Source organism: Papio anubis, chromosome 15 (genome assembly GCF_008728515.1).
Source record: "Papio anubis isolate 15944 chromosome 15, Panubis1.0, whole genome shotgun sequence".
Classification (NCBI taxonomy): domain Eukaryota; kingdom Metazoa; phylum Chordata; class Mammalia; order Primates; family Cercopithecidae; genus Papio; species Papio anubis.
The window spans coordinates 51,195,632-51,211,898 of NC_044990.1; the positions used below are offsets into that span (position 1 = coordinate 51,195,632).

At 38.3% G+C, this 16,267-nt stretch overlaps 1 protein-coding gene across 3 annotated transcripts in view; it reads left to right on the plus strand.

Annotated features, from left to right (window-relative positions):
* The window catches only part of PIBF1 (progesterone immunomodulatory binding factor 1), a 237,121-nt gene that overhangs the window by 1,773 nt on the left and 219,081 nt on the right, over window positions 1-16,267 (plus strand). For all 3 annotated transcript variants that reach the window (XR_001896934.3, XM_003913944.5, XM_021929673.2), the window contains exons 3-4: window positions 11,013-11,113; window positions 14,223-14,421. Coding sequence is in view for 2 of the 3 variants with exons in the window: in XM_003913944.5 (XP_003913993.2) it covers window positions 11,013-11,113; window positions 14,223-14,421 (300 nt within the window). In the remaining variant the exon portion in view is untranslated. The remainder of the gene's footprint in view (window positions 1-11,012; window positions 11,114-14,222; window positions 14,422-16,267) is intronic.

Here is a 16,267-nt window from a genome sequence, read left to right on the forward strand (position 1 = left end):
ATTTATATTTCTTGACAAGTATAGCCTTTAAATAATTTTGGTGTTCATAGAAGTAGAGAATAGAATGGTGGTTACCAAGGGCTGATGTGGTTGGGGTAAAGGAGGATTGGGGAGATGTTGGTCAAAGGATACATTATTACAGTTGAATAGGAGGAATACATTCAAGAGATCTATTGTGCAGCATGGTGACTATAGTTAATGACATTGTAATCTTGAAAAACACATCAGATGTTAAGTGTTCTCATTACTAAAATAACTATGTGAGGTAAAACATTTGTTAATTAGCTAGAGTTAACCATTTCACAATGTACATATATTTCAAAACATTATGTTGTACCTGACAAGTACAGTTTTATCTGTCAGTTGGATCACCTGAGGTCAGCAGTTTGAGACCAACCTGGCCAACATTGTGAAACCCCAGCTCTACTGAAAAAAAAAAAAAAAGCCAGCCGTGATGGCAGGTGCCTGTAATCCCAGCTGCTCAGGAGTCTTGAGGCGGGAGGCTGAGGCAGGAGAATGGCTTGAGCCCAGGAGGTGGAGTTTGCAGTGAGCCACGATTGCACCGCTGCACTTCAGCCTGGGCAACAGAGCAAGACTATCTCAAAAACTAATAATAATAATAATAATTGGAGGCCGGGTGCAGTGGCCAACACCGGTAATCCCAGCACTTTGGATGCTGAGGCCAGTGGATTGCTGTCAAGCTCAGGAGTTTGAGACCACCCTGGGCAACATGGTGAGACCACCTTGCTACTAAAAAAAAATAAAATAAAATAAAATAAAATAAAATAGCCCTGCGTGGTGGTGCTCCACCTATGGGTCCCGCTACTCCTGAGGCTGAGGCAGGAGAATCACTTGAATCCGGGGGCAGAGATTACAGTGAGCTGAGGTCGTGTCACTGCACTCCAGCCTGAGTGACAGAGCAAGACCCTAGCTCAAAATGATAATAATTTGAATATTGAAATATGGAGTGATTTAAAGGTAGATATGGATTAATTACTTTTGTAGACTCAGTTTTAAAAATCTAGCACATATGAGGTATATTTTCTCTTTTTTTTTTTTTTTGTTTTTGAGACAGTCTTGCTCTGTCGCCCAGGCTGGAGTGCAGTGGCGCAATCTGGGCTCATTGCAACCTCTGCCTCTTGGGTTCAAGCAATTCTCCTGCCTCAGCCTCCCACATAGCTGGGATTACAGGTGCTCACCACCACGCCCGGGTAATTTTTTTTGTATTTTTAGTAGCGATGGAGTTTCACCATGTTGGCCAGGCTGGTCTGGAACTCCTGACCTCAGGTGATCCACCCATCTCGGCCTCCCAAAGTGGAAGTATATTTCCTTAGATGTATTTCCTCACCATGTTGTTTGCTACTTCATTTAGCACTAACTGATATGACTGATTTGATAGGGAGAGTCAAAATTACAATTTTTTTTTTTTCCTGAGATAGAGTCTAATTCTGTTGCCCAGGTTGGAGTGCAGTGGTGTGACCTCAGCTCGCTGCAACCTCCTCCTCCCAGATTCAAGTGATTCTCCTGCCTCAGCCTCCCGAGTAGCTGAGATTACAGGCGCCTGCCACCATGCCTGGCTAATTTTTGTATTTTTAATAGAGACAGGGTTTTTTGCCGTGTCGGCCAGGCTGATCTCGAACTCCTGGCTTTATGTGATCCGCCTCCCTCTGCCTTCCAAAGTGCTGGGATTACAGGCGTGAGCCACCGCACCTGACCAGCCAAAATTATAATTATCTTTGCTCTGGAAATTTGGTTTCTTTGGTACATTTCTTTTGCTACATACTGTGTCTATTTTATAGTTACTTTGTCATAATAAGATGCATAAATTCAGATTCCATAATCATTAGCAAACGATGTTTGCCATACAAATTAAAGATGTTCTAGTCATTGTTTTTTGTCCTTGTGTGGTTATCGACAGTTATAGGATTTGATGTAGGATTTATAAAGTTGTCACTAGCTATGAGAACTTTACAGCGATTTCAGAAAGACCAAAGAGTTCTTTCCTACTGTCACTGAGAACATCTTTTCTTTCCCATGGTAAACCCATCATCTTTCCTCTTGGTCCAGCTCTTTCTACCTGCACATTTTATTGTTTCATGTAGACTATCTCACTTGATAAGTCTGTCTCCTATTTTAGTTCTTGACTATGTATGCCAACTTACTTCAGTATCCTGCCACTGAAAAATTTCTTGACCATGCCTCTCATAGTTACCCAAAGCCTCAATCTTGATGAAGTAAAGAACCAGTTTAGGTAAACTTTTAAAAAATACACGAATGGCTAACATTTATTGAGTGCTTATGCTGTGCCAGACATTGTTCTAAGAACCTTTAAGTGTTGCCTCATTTAAGCCTCATAGCAACCCTGTGAAAGATAGGTACTTTTAGGGGAGGAGGCTTTCCCTGAACCATTATATTAAATGAATCATACAGTAAGTTAGATAGTACCGGTTACTTAGTGTCTTAGTCCATTTGGTCAGCTATAACAAAATACCATAGACTGGGTAGCTTATAAACAACAAAAATTTATTTTGCACAGATCTGGAAGCAAGACAGTCCAAGATAAGGGTGCTCATATGGTAAGGTTCTGATGGGGGCCCTCTCCCAGGTTGCATACTTCTTACTGTGTCCTCCTATGGCACAAAGGTAAGCTGGCTCTCTGGGATCACTTTTATAAGGGCACTAATCCCAACAATGAGGGTTCTACCCTTATAACCTAATCATCCCAAAGGCCCCCACTTCCTGCTACTCACATTGGTGATTAAGTTTCAATATACGAATTTTGAGGGGACACAGAAAATAAGCCCACAGTAAGTATTAGCTGTTGTTGTTATCAACTAACATAGTATCCTTATCTGTTTCATCCCTTTCATTTTCTGTGCCTTTTATGGCCATCAGACTGAATTTGTTTGTTATTTGTGAATAGACTATGAGGTCCATGAGGACAAGGATGTTTTTGTATTCATGGTTGTATTTCCAGCACTTAGAACAGCGCCTGCCACAAAATAAGTGCCCAGCTGTTTTTTAAATGAATGACTGAACCCCATTTTGCTCAGATAAAACAAAACCACTAGGTGGTTAATAGCATACCCAAGGCCATTCAGATGAAAGTGATAGAGTCAGATAGGATTCAAACCTAGGAGGTCTAAAGCCTATACTCTACACAAGTGAAGCTCCAAACACTTTCTTTTAGGTACCATATACAGTCACCTCTCTAGTCTCGGTCACTTGGTAATTTATCCATGCATCCAGTGGTTTCCCATCCGTATTCCCTTACTCTTTTTGCATTTCACGTGAACTCCATCTACCGTCACCTCTCCAGATCTTTGGTGCAACTCATTGAATCAACCTGAGGTTATCTCCCACTCATTAATTCACCCACTCAGTCAGCAAATATTTTATTAAGTGCCGCCTATATGCCATATCCAGACTTACATTTTATTCGGCCACCTCTTTTATTATTTGTCTTCAGCTTGCATTATGCTTGATTGTCAACGGCTTTGCTTCTTTTTAGGTGTAAGCTTTATATTATAGAAATGTTGGCTGATTCGTGACAGGCTCTCTAGTGTAACAAATCCAAATTACAGTTCTAGGTGCACACAGTTTGGGTTTTGAATTCCAGCCTTACTAAATTCCTTAACTTGTTTATTCCCTGATTTCCTATAAAATGATAATAGTATTTATTCCATGGAATTATTGGGAGGATTTATCAATGTATGTAAGCTCATACATGCCTGGTATATACTAATAATATACTTACTATTTACATATTATTTTATTTGTAGCTGTACTTACTCAGCACAGTATTATTATTTTTCTACTTCCATGGTGCTTAATGTAGTTTTGTTGTGGTTTTCTAGTTTGACTGAAAATGAGGAAGATTAAATTAGTCATTTTCCTGAGTTTGACACATAATCATCACTGTTTATCTAATGTATTTATTCTGTTTATTCCTATAGCTCATTCCCTTCTTCCGTTTCTTAATGCAAACATTTTAATGTTTTGTTTACGTGTATTGAGAATGTGTATCTTTTATTTTAACTTTACAGAAATGTAAATTGTATGCTTTGTTTTTGTTCTTATCTCTTTTTCTACTCAGCACTGTTTTTGAAATTATCTGCTACTTTGTGTACATCTAGTCGTTTGCTTCCAACTCTTATATAATTTTTGTGTGCATCTACCAGCCTATCTACTCCTACATTGCTAGGCATCCAGATTGCCTCCAGCTCCTTGCCAACACATGCAGCATTAGACATTTCTCTTCTGAACCTCTGTGAGCATGTTTTGACATATATAAACATCTGCTTCATTTAAGTGTACTGCCAGGTTCTCTCCAAAATAGCTATCCTGCTGTATATTAGTGGAGTTTTTTCTCTATCAAATGAGCACTCAGGATTTTCTGCTTGAAGACCCCTTAGGAATAAGATGTTTGCTCTCAAATATATCAAGAAATACCTATTGTAGAGTTAGCCTTCCATAATTTATTGAATCTAAAGCACCTCTATTGTAAGATTCATCATTACATGCATTGCTAAGGTTAAAAACTGCCAGTTGAATTATTAAGTGCCTTAGATTGTAAAATGCATTCCAATTTTAGAGATGTTACAATGTGAGAAAGTGTAGGTCTAGAGTTGATGAAAGAACATTTTTAAAATATTAAAGATATGTATATGTGCATTAATATGTGTGTGTGTGTATATGTGTGTGTGTGTATATGTGTGTGTGTGTGTGTGTGTGTGTGTATATATATATATATATATATATATAAAACATCCCTTGGGAATACCACCTTAGACAGGCAAACAGCACTACACACATTACATATATATTTTTCACTTATTTATGTATAAATGAGTATGTGACATTTCTTTTTATGTTTTAAAATAACACCTTTATTCGTATGTGTTATTATATGTTTAGTTATGTCTTGTCTTTTGTCTGTATGTGTGAAGCACTCCAGATGAACAGAAAGTGCTACACTGTTTCTTGTGAGCCTTGATTCTAAAGCTAGTATACTCCACTGAATTTTGTCTCTCTGGTCGTTTGTGAGGACTCAGAAGTATATTGGACTCCTGGTGTTAGACCTATTTGTTTTTTTGGTGTTTCAGTGAGGTCCAGCTCTAGAAGAAAGCAAAGAAAGTTCATGGGATATTTTGAAATGAACAGGGTCCCCAAAATCCTAATGAATCTGGTAACACCACATGGTCTTTGGTTCAAATCTGTCTGGTCACATCCTCTCTGAATTTTTAAGCAAAGAAGAAAGGGGCTCAATTTGGTAGTGCCGCCATATACTTTTTTCTTTTAATTTCTTTTTTTTTTTTTTTTTTTGAGACAGAGGCTCACTCTGTCGCCCAGGCTGGAGTACAGTGACATGATAGCAGCTCACTACAACCTTCACCTCCTGTGTTCAAGTGATTCTTGTGCCTCAGCCTCCCGAGTAACTGGGACTGCAGGCCCGCACCACCACGCCCAGCTAATTTTTGTATTTTTGGTAGAGATGGGGGTTTCACTATGTTGGCCAGGCTGGTCTTGAACTCCTGGCCTCAAGCGATCCACCCACTTCGGCTTCCCAAAGTGCAGGTGTGAAGCCACTGCACCCAGCCATGCCATACACTTTTTAGCCTGGGCAGAAAACCTAAAGCCTAGGTCTTGAAAGAATGGTATTTTTAGTTGGTCATTCATTCACCAAAGCTTATTGAGCATCATTTGCTAACGTTATGAAAAATACATTTTCGTCACTAGACTATAACTCCATGATAATGGTTGGAAGTCACAGGAAAAGTAGATTTCTGCTCAACGTAAACCTGTTACTGCTATTAACATTGAAATGGCCTTATCTTAAGTTTCTGAGCTTCCTGTCATTGGAAGCATTTAAGTAGTCCTGAATAGTCAACTGTTAATAAATAATATAGAGATTTCTATTTTGGAAAGAGATTGAACCAACTGCCCAGGGCTTCAGGGATTAAGTTCAGCAGTTAATACCAGAGACTTGGAAAATGGTGGTTGCTGGTAACAGAGACCTAGAAACCACGGCTTAAGCAAGAGAAGGATTTTGTTTCTTTGGTATAACAAAAATCCAAAAATAGGTAATTTAGTAGACCTCATATGATTACTCCTTGATCGCATTAGGAACCCAGGCTCATTTCAACCTCAGCTATTTTTAACACGCGCTTTTCACCTGAAATCATAAGATAGCTCATCTGCCTCCAATAGTGTGTACATGTAACAGACAATAATAAGGAGAAGAGTAGTGGAAAAGGGGGCATGTGCCAAATGAGTCAATCCTCTTTAAAGAGTTCTTCCAGAAGTTCAAGCCAGTGGCCTCAATTGACTAATATTAAATAGCATGACCACCCCTTCCTGCACAGGATGGGAAGCTAACTGGACATGTTATTACTAATAAAAACCAGAGTATGTTAGAAAGAAGGGAAGGTTTGATGTTGGGAGGCAAGTAAGTTTTTTCTTCTACCCATCAAAATCTTTTTAGTTAGAAAATATTTGAATCTAATGTGTCCCACTCCATTATGGCAGCAATACAAATGTTTATGGATACATGGCTTTATGTACTAGGAATAGTCTTGGCCATATTCATTTGATTTCTCCATGTCTAAAAACAGAACAAGCAGATCCAGGAAAACTTTAAAAGCACTTCCCACTCAGCTGCTTGTTAACTGAAAGAATGTAAAAAAGCTACTCAGAAGAGTAGCTATTCAGGCCAAACTTCCTGATACTAGAGAATTGTTAGCTTTGCACTTTTATTTCCATCTATTGCTGCCTAGATTTCCTTCCTTATTGTACTTCTTTATTCCTTTCCTCTTCTCTGTTCTTGCCTTTCAAATTTTTAGACAGGGTCTTACTGTGTTACCCAGGCTGGAGTGTGGTGGCATGATCACAGCTAACTGCAGCCTCAAATTCCTGGGCTCAAGCAATCCTCTCATCTCAGTCTTTTGAGCAGCTGAGACTATAGGTGTGCACCACCACACCCAGCTAATTTTTTTTATTTTTTGTAGAAATAGGGTCTCACTATGTTGCACAGGCTAGTCTCAAACTCCTGGCTTCAAGCAGTCCTCCCACGTTGGCCCCCCAAAGTGCTAAGTTTACAGCTTGAGCCACAGAATTGAGTTCTTTCAATTTTTTAAATGCCCCAAACTCTTTTTGTTTATCTGTCATTAGAGATCTGTGGGTTCCTTATTACCTGGGAAATGGATGCATTTCCTAGCTTGTCCCTGAGGTATGGGAGTTAATTTAGAAGTTAATTGAAATTGTAAAAGTTGAAACCCTGAAAAAAGTGTGTTTTTTTTTGTTTTGTTTTTTGTTTTTTTTTTCCTTGTGATACAGGTTGTTTCTTATCTGAAATGCTTGGGACCAGAAGTATTTCAGATTTTTGAATTTCTTTTTTTAAATTTGGGAATATTTGTGTTACACCAGTTGAGCATCCCAGATCTGAAAATCTGAAATCCAAAATGGCCCACTGAGCGTTTCCTTTGAGTGTCATAGTGACGCTCAAAAAGTTTCAGACTTTGGAGCATTTTGAATTTCAGATTTTAGGGTTTGGGATGCTCAACATATAGCAGTATCCTTGATTTGGGAAATAGTAATTATGAAGAATGTGTTTATTTTATATTTTATTTTGATTTAAGTTATTTATTGAGATGTTGCTGGATGTATGCCAATGAATATGACAGAGGTCCTCTTTTTTATGGCCAAGACAGAAAATACTTCACGCTTTATAGGCTACCTATGCCCCATCAGATTTTCCTCATGGGCTGGATTTAGCCCATCACCATTTTTTAACTCTTGCTTTAGACTATAGTCAGAAAAGCTATTGGCAAATTTTAGCAGTTAGAGTTACATGTCCTGATTTCTGTATTCAAAATGGCACTAAAATAATAGACTAAGGGCAGACAAGACAGAAGCAGAAGAGTTATTAGGTTGTTGCCTAATGTTAGATTCCTGTTTTTGGCTTATTTAACTGGGGCCATTTATAAGAATGGAAGGCTAGGAGAAAACTGATCTGGGAGGGAAAATACATTAATAAGTTCAGTTTTGAAGATGTAACTTATAGATCCCTAAATGTAATTGTCAGTTAGAGTTTAGGAGGCATCCATCACACACACACACAAACTCGCACAGATAGGAGTCCATCACATACACACTCTTAGGTAGGTAGGTAGGTAGGTAGATAGATAGATAGATAGATAGATAGATAGATAGATAGATAGATAGAAAGAAATATACATCAGCATATAGGTGACACCTCAAGCCATGGGTTTGTATGATATTTCCTACGGAGAATAGAGGGCTATAAAGTAAGTCAAAGGGGTAGTCCAACATTCAGAAATGATGTAGCGGAAGAGAAACCAGCTGAGGAGCCTAGAAAGCTTAAGAGTATTTAGTGAGTTAATAAAATTAGAGAAGAGTATCATGGAAGCTAAAAGAGAGTGCAAGCCATGCTGTCAAATAAGATAAATATGTAGGAAAAAACAATGGACAGGGCATTATGGATTCTAACAAGAATAGTTTCACTGGAATAGTATGGGGTAAAAACTATATTGCAGTTTTGCTCTGAAGACCAACAGAGAAATGGTGCTGTAGCAAAGAGAATGATGTAATCAAGGGAGCATTTGCTTGGCGATAGAATGATTCGGTAGAGAAGAGGGACTTGACGATGCAAGAGGAGGGGTTCACTTGCATATATTATGGGTTGTCTGTGAAATTCATCTATTTTTGTTTGTTTGTTCATTTGTTTTAGACAGAGTCTCGCTCTGTTGCCCAGGCTGGAGTGCAGTGGCACGATCTCGGCTCACTGGAAGCTCCACCGCCCGGGTTCAAGTGATTCTCCTGCCTCAGCCTCCCGAGTAGCTAGGACTCCACCTCGCCCGGCTAATTTTTTGTATTTTTAGTAGAGACAGGGTTTTACCATGTTAGCCAGGATGGTCTCGGTCTCCTGACCTCATGATCCGCCCACCTCAGCCTCCCAAAGTGCTGGGATTGCAGGTGTGAGCCACCGCACCCGGCCCGAAATTCATGTATTTTAAGGGGCAAACAGTAATTGTCTTGGTTGAAGCAAAGGGAATACGGAATTTTCTAAATAGACTTAAGAGCAAAATCCAAGTGCTTGAGAAAGCACAGCATACTTGGGGGATGGCAAGCACTTATTTGGGCTGAAATGGAGTTTCCTTTTAAGCTAGCGACAAAAGTGGTTGACTAGATCAAGAAATACCACAGTATTATGCCACCGTGTTTAGAATTTATTCTGAAGACAGGATCCTCTGAAGAATGTAAAACTAGGAAAATAATTTGTTTTTTTGAAACGGAGTCTTGCTCTGTCACCCAGGCTAGAGCGCAGTGGTGCCATCTCGGCTCACTACAACCTCCGTCTCCCAGCTTCAAGTGATTTTCCTGCCTCAGCCTCCTGAGTAGATGGAGCTACAGGGGCCCACCACCACACCCAGCTAATTTTTGTATTTTTTTTTAGTAGAGATGGAGTTTCACCATGCTGGCCAGTCTGATCTTGAACTCCTGACCTCAAGTGATCCTCCCACCTTGGCCTCCCAAAGTGCTGGGATTACAGGCCTAAGCCACCGCACCCAGCAGAAAATAAATTTTTGAGCATTTTTTAAACATAAGATAAAGGAATATAGATTTGGAGACTGACAAAACTGGTGGCAGGAGGCCGGGCGCGGTGGCTCACGCCTGTAATCCCAGCACTTTGGGAGGGTAAGGTGGACTGATCACTTGAGGTCAGGAGTTAGAGCTTGGCCAACATGGCAAAATCCCTTCTCTACTAAAAATACAAATATTAACTGGGTGTGGTGGGGCCTGGCTGTAATCCCGGCTACTGGGGAGGCTGCAGCAGGAGAATCACTTGAGCCTGGCAGGAGGAGGTGGCAGTGAGCCAAAGTTGTACCACTGCACTCTTGCCTGGGTGACAGAGTGAGACCCCATCTCAAAAAACAAACACAAAAACTGAAGGCAGGAAAACCAATGAAGAAGCTCTTATAATAGTCCAGGTGAGAGATGATAAGGGTCTAACTGAAGACTTTTCAGTAGGTATTAAAGAGGATGATACTGTTTTGACAGCTATTCATGAAGTAAACTCAACAACAAAATACTGATTTCTGATCAGAATCAGTAGTTAGGGAGAACTAAGGTATCAAACACGAGTCAGGTTTTTTTGTGCTTTTTTGTTGTTGTTGTTGTTGTTGTTGTTGTTGTTGTTGTTGTTGCTTTAGAGGCCAGAGATACGGGGAATACAGGATTAGGTGAGGTTGATTATTCCTTTTGTTTTGGATGTTTATAGCATCACCTTTGTGATGATCCATTGAAGATGTGTAGTAGTCAGATACATAGATCTGGAATATAAATTCAGTGCCTGGCTTGGAAATAATTACTTGAGCAAGGCACCAACGTGAAATCCCAGTGGTCAGTGAGCTTCTCAGTGAGAATGAATTAAGAGAGAAGAAAAAAAAAGCCTTAATGACAGCTTGACCAAAAAAAAATTTATGAGGCAGCAGTTTCAAACTATAGCATAACAGTCTTTGTGGATACAACCATTTTTTAAAAATCTCAACCCTATTTTGTGTTCTGTTGTTGTTGTTTTGAGATAGGGCCTCTCTCTGTTGTCCAGGCTGTAGTGCAGTGGCAAGATTATGGCTCACTGCAGCCTCAATCTCCTGGGCTCAAGCAATCCTCATACCTCAGCCTCTGAAGTAGTTGGGACTATAGGCACACACCACCACATGCAGCTAATTTTAAAAAATTGTTTTGTAGAGATGAGGTCTCACATTGTTGCCCAGGCTGGTCTCGAACTCCTGGGCTCAAGTAAGCCTCTCATCTTGGCCTCCCGAAGTGCTGGAATTATAGGCGTGAGCCCCTGTGCCTGGTGCCTTTATCAATTTTTAGCCTGTTTCTTTTAAGTGTCTTTAAAATATGTTTATTATTGAAACTGAAATTTTTTCTTTATGACAAATTTGAAAATTGAACATGTAATTGATCTTTTTCTCTTTATTAAGATTGAAGAGTTGGAGGAGAAACTTAATGACGCACTTCACCAGAAGCAGCTACTAACATTGAGATTAGACAACCAATTGGCTTTTCAACAGAAAGATGCCAGGTAAGAAACGGTTTTTTAAAAAAACGATATCTACTTAGCAATTAAAAGTAATTTTATTGCCTGTTCATGTTTGTGATTGTAAGCTAAAATAGAGAAATTTTAAGTCAGAGATAGCAATAATTTTTACACCTAGACCACAAAAAAAGTAGGATACTTGATACAATACATAAAATACAGAAAGTCAAAATTCAACATTCATTCAACAAACAATTGGTCAATATAAACCATATATGATAAAGGAAGCTCTCTGAACTGACCACCATTAACCTTTCTTCTTTTACTCAACATACTGATTGATTCTCATGGCCCTTTGGACTTTCCTGGCTTGAAGTACTTTCTATTATTCCTGCATACTTTCTCTAGCTCAGTTGTGGGCTTATCAAGCTTAAATATGCCTATGGCAATTATACTTATGTAATGTAATTAAAAATTATATAAACAATCAAATTCTTTGGAAAGGTTCAATAAAAGGAACTTAAAAAATTATGAAATTAAATATGGCTGGGCGCGGTGGCTGAAGCCTGTAATCTCAGCACTTTTCAGCACTTTGGGAGGCCGAGACGGGCAGATCACGAGGTCAGGAGATCAAGACCATCCTGGCTAACAAGGTGAAACCCTGTCTCTACTAAAAAATACAAAAAACTAGCCGTGCGAGGTGGCGGGCGCCTGTAGTCCGAGCTACTCGGAAGGCTGAGGCAGGAGAATGGCGTGAACCCGGGAGGCGGAGCTTGCAGTGAACCGAGATCGCGCCACTGTACTCCAGCCTGGGCGACAGAGCGAGACTCCGTCTCAAAAAAAAAAAAAAAAAAAGAAATTAAATGTAAGCACCATAAGTTTTAAGATTGAGAGCAAATATCAAATCCATAAAAGATACCTTCATTGGTTTCTTCCTAAGTATCTTTTAGGATCTCATGCCATTGTAAAGAAATTGAACTTGGATTTACACAAAATCAAAGCATACCTCTGTATTCAAAGTATCTGGATCCTATGTAAAAATGTGAATGTTTAGTTCTATGTTTTAGTTACAGGTAAATGTGTAAAATAGGTATGTTTTCCCTTTTTAAGATTTTACTGAACTGATATTGTAAAAAATTATCAGACCTTTTTATCAGCCACTATTACATTAGATTAGTGGACCTCAAACTTTAGTATGTATCAGAAACACTTGGAGGGCTTGTTAAAAAAGACTACTGGATCCCACCCTCAGAGTTTCTGATTTGGGAGGGGTCCTGAGAATTTGCATTTTTACCGGGTTCCCAGGTGATGCGGATGGTGCTGGTCCAGGAACAATACTTTGAGAACCACTGTATTCGATTATAGGTCTTCTACTCTAATTCTATTAAGACACCTATCAGATTCAGTGATGCTGTTGAGAGGGCAGTTAGGAGTCTATTGTAATAAGATATCTGATGGTGGTTTAAAAAAAAAAAAAAAAAAAGGTTGGATTCTGAATATATTTTGGAGGCAGAGCTGATGGATTCAATGTGAGGCTTAAGAGAAAAGGGGGAATCAAGGATTACATCAAAAATTTTGGCCTGAACAAATGAAAAAATGGATTTTCTGTCAGCTAAGGAGGAGGAAATCATGGTAGAAAAAGTTTTTGTGAGTAAAAAGCAGGAGTTCAGTTTGGGACATGTTAAGTTAGAGTTTTCTTGTTAGAAATCCATGTAGAGGTATATGAAAAGTCTGATCTAGAGGTACAAATCTGGGGATCATTAGAGTATAGACAGTATTCAAGTCATGAGACTAGATGAATTCCCCAAGGACGAGTGCATACAGACAGAGAAGAGGACCAAGTACTCCAACATTAAGACAGAGCAGAAAAGGAGACTGAGAAGGAACCACAGTAAAATAGAAGAAAAATGAACAATATGGTGTCTTGGAAGCCAAGTGATGAAAATGTATCAAGGAAAGAAAAATGAATTGTATCAAACTCTATCATTAGATCATGGATGAAAAGAGCTAAGAACTGATCATTTGCAATTTAGATGTCATTGTGATTTCATTAGAGACAGTAAAAATATGATCATCATGGGTTTAAGAGGAAAGGCTTTGGAGACAATAAGTATAGACAACTTTTGAGCAAGTTTGCTCCAAGGGGTGGCTAACAAAGGGGGAAGTGCAATGAGGTCAAGAGTTGTGGTTGTGTTTGTTCATTTGTTTTAAGATTGAAATAACAGCATGTTTGTTAATGGGATTGATACAGTAGGGAAGGGGAAAATCAGTGATGTGATTTGACTGTGTCCCCACCCAAATCTCATCTTGAATTATAGCTCCCATAATTCCTACATGTCATGGGAGGGACCTGATGGGAGGTAATTGAATCATGGAGGTGGTCTTTCCCATGCTGTTCTCGTGATAGTGAATAAGTCTCACAAGATCTGATGGTTTTATAAATGGGAGTTCCCCTGCACAAGCACTCTTGTCTGCCACCATGTAAGACGTGCCTTTGCTTCTCCTTTGCCTTCCGCCATGATTGTGAGGCCTCCCCTGCCACGTGGAACTCTGAGTCCATTAAACCTCTTTCCTTTATAAATTACCCAGTCTTGGGTATGTCTTTATTAGCAGCATGAGAACAGATTAATAATATCAGATTGTCCCTTCATGATGACAGTCTTTCAGTAGACAACTAACAATAATGTCTGCTACATGTATTCTTTGAGAATGATGAGTATGTGCAGATTACTGTTTTCATTACCTCATTGGTTGAGTGAATACTTTATGGTGGTTCAGTGTTACCATCTTAAAGAGGTATCCTTGAAGCATCAGGATAAAAGGGAAATGAAAATTAGTAAGTAAAGTCCTTGATGTTTAACATTAAACCTTAAGCAGAAAAAATGCATAATTTTATGATTTGAATTTCTAAAGTTATTCTTTAAGAATATCAATTCTCTGTTTAGTAATTTATATGGCTACACATTTAATAATTAGTATGGAATTGTCATTTCATATTTAACTGGTTACTATGAGTAAGCAGTTTGCTGGAGTAAGTAAATAATACTGTCAGGCTTCTCATTTCCTAATTTTATGTTGATATAAATAGGAAACTGTGAGAAAATTAAATCTCAAAGACTTTTTCAAAGCCTGCCATAAATTCTCTCTAATGTAGCAAATATCAAGAATTAATGAAACAAGAAATGGAAACCATTTTGTTGAGACAGAAACAACTGGAAGAGACAAATCTTCAGCTAAGAGAAAAAGCTGGAGATGTTCGTCGAAACCTGCGTGACTTTGAGTTGACAGAAGACCAATATATTAAATTAAAAGCTTTTCCTGAAGATCAGCTTTCTATTCCTGAATATGTATCTGTAAGTATCATCCATTTTTAACTACAGCATATATTTTCAGACTAAAATTTACCATTTATGTAGTAGCAATTACTTTTGAAGTACCCAATTGATACATTATTTTATGGCTATGGATGGTGAATGGTCTTGAGATCCAAATTTTAAAGGATCATGACCATTGATCTCCAAAGTCAAGCATAAATAGGTTTTGAAGTTAATGACTGCATAGTCCATAGAAATGAATTATCATGAACTGGTGGTTTCTTACATTCTCAAAATGAAAAATTATAAACAACAGAGTAGTTATTGCCAGGGGTTGGTTGGGGATAGTGGGAGAGAGGAGTTGGCGTGATTATAAAGGGATAGGATGAGAAAGAACTTTGTGGTGAGAGATTGGCTCAAGATCTTGAGCTGGTTACACAAATCTGGAACAGCTAAGATTAATCAATGGCAGTGGTCTCAAATATTTTGGTGTCAGCATTCATTTACACTCTAAAAATTATTGAGGACCCCAATGTGTGTTTTTTTATATGAGCTGTGTCTATTAGTATTTACCATACTAGAATTTTAAACTAATAAATTTTTTAAACACAAGAATATATAAGTACACAATTCCATTGGCCTTAAGAGTGATAATGTCATCATATATCATGTAGCCACTGGCAAACTCCACTGAACAGTCATGAGAGAATGAAAATGAAACAGGGAAAAAATCTTAATAATTACTAGGAAAGTTGTTTTGATCTTGTGAATTCCCTGAAAGGATCTCAGAGTGGCGGGCGGGCCAGAGTCCAGAAGTCCCAAAACCATATATTGAGAACTGCTGCTTTTTAATATATAGATGTCATTTTACCCTAAGAGGCTTGAATTTTTTCATCTGTAAAAAGGAATAACAGTGCCTTTCTATTGGGGATAATTGTAAAGACTATAACTGTGTATGTAAAATGTTTATGAGCATAGCGCTTATAAGATAGTAAACACATAAAAATGTTACCTATTGTTTTTCCTCTAGTGGTGGTTGCTATTCTTGGTTCTCATTGGGAAAAGATTTTCAGATTAGTGATGTCTGATAAAATGAAGTTCCTTTTTTGTTCAGCTGTTTTTTTTCTTTTTAAGGCTCAAATACAGTTTTTCTATCCAAAGTGTACTGTCCAAAACAAATACCTCAAATTCTGTTTTTGAGGCTTCATTTACAGTAGATATAAAGTATCACACTGGTGGCAGTTACACATATTTTTGCTGTTTGTTTTCTTAATATTCCTTCTTACATGTTTTCTTTTCACAAACAATATTATCGTTAACTAATTTAATTATATGCAGATTCTTTTTGTTGAAGGCTAATATTAAGATTTGCCTCTTACCAAATAATGGTATTCTTGTAATACAGTCATATGTTAAGGAGTTTCGGACTGCATGCCTATATGAGAAATAGCCCCTAATTACTCTCTCCTAATTTGCTGATGATTTCTTAGTTTTATAGGACCTTGTCAGATGGAACACTTTTTTTTCCTGAGATAGGGCAGGAAAATTCCTCTGAGAGAAGTATATGTGGAAAGAGAGACCTGAATTAAATGGAAGTAGTGACGTGAAAGATACTTCTTGATCCATTCTGATTAGACTTCCACTGCAGGGACAGCAGTAAATAAAGCTTTGCCAAGAGCCTGGGATGAAAATAAAGAAAACGCTTTACCTCTTCATCAAGTATTTATTGAGTGCTTATCATATTTTTAGGCACTGGAAATAGAGCAGTGTATAAACCAGACAGAAATCCCTGCCCTCATGAAGCTTATGTCGAAGTGGAGCAACACAGCCATTAACTTAAAAGTTAAATATGTAGAATATCTGTTTGTCAAAGGTGCTATAGAGA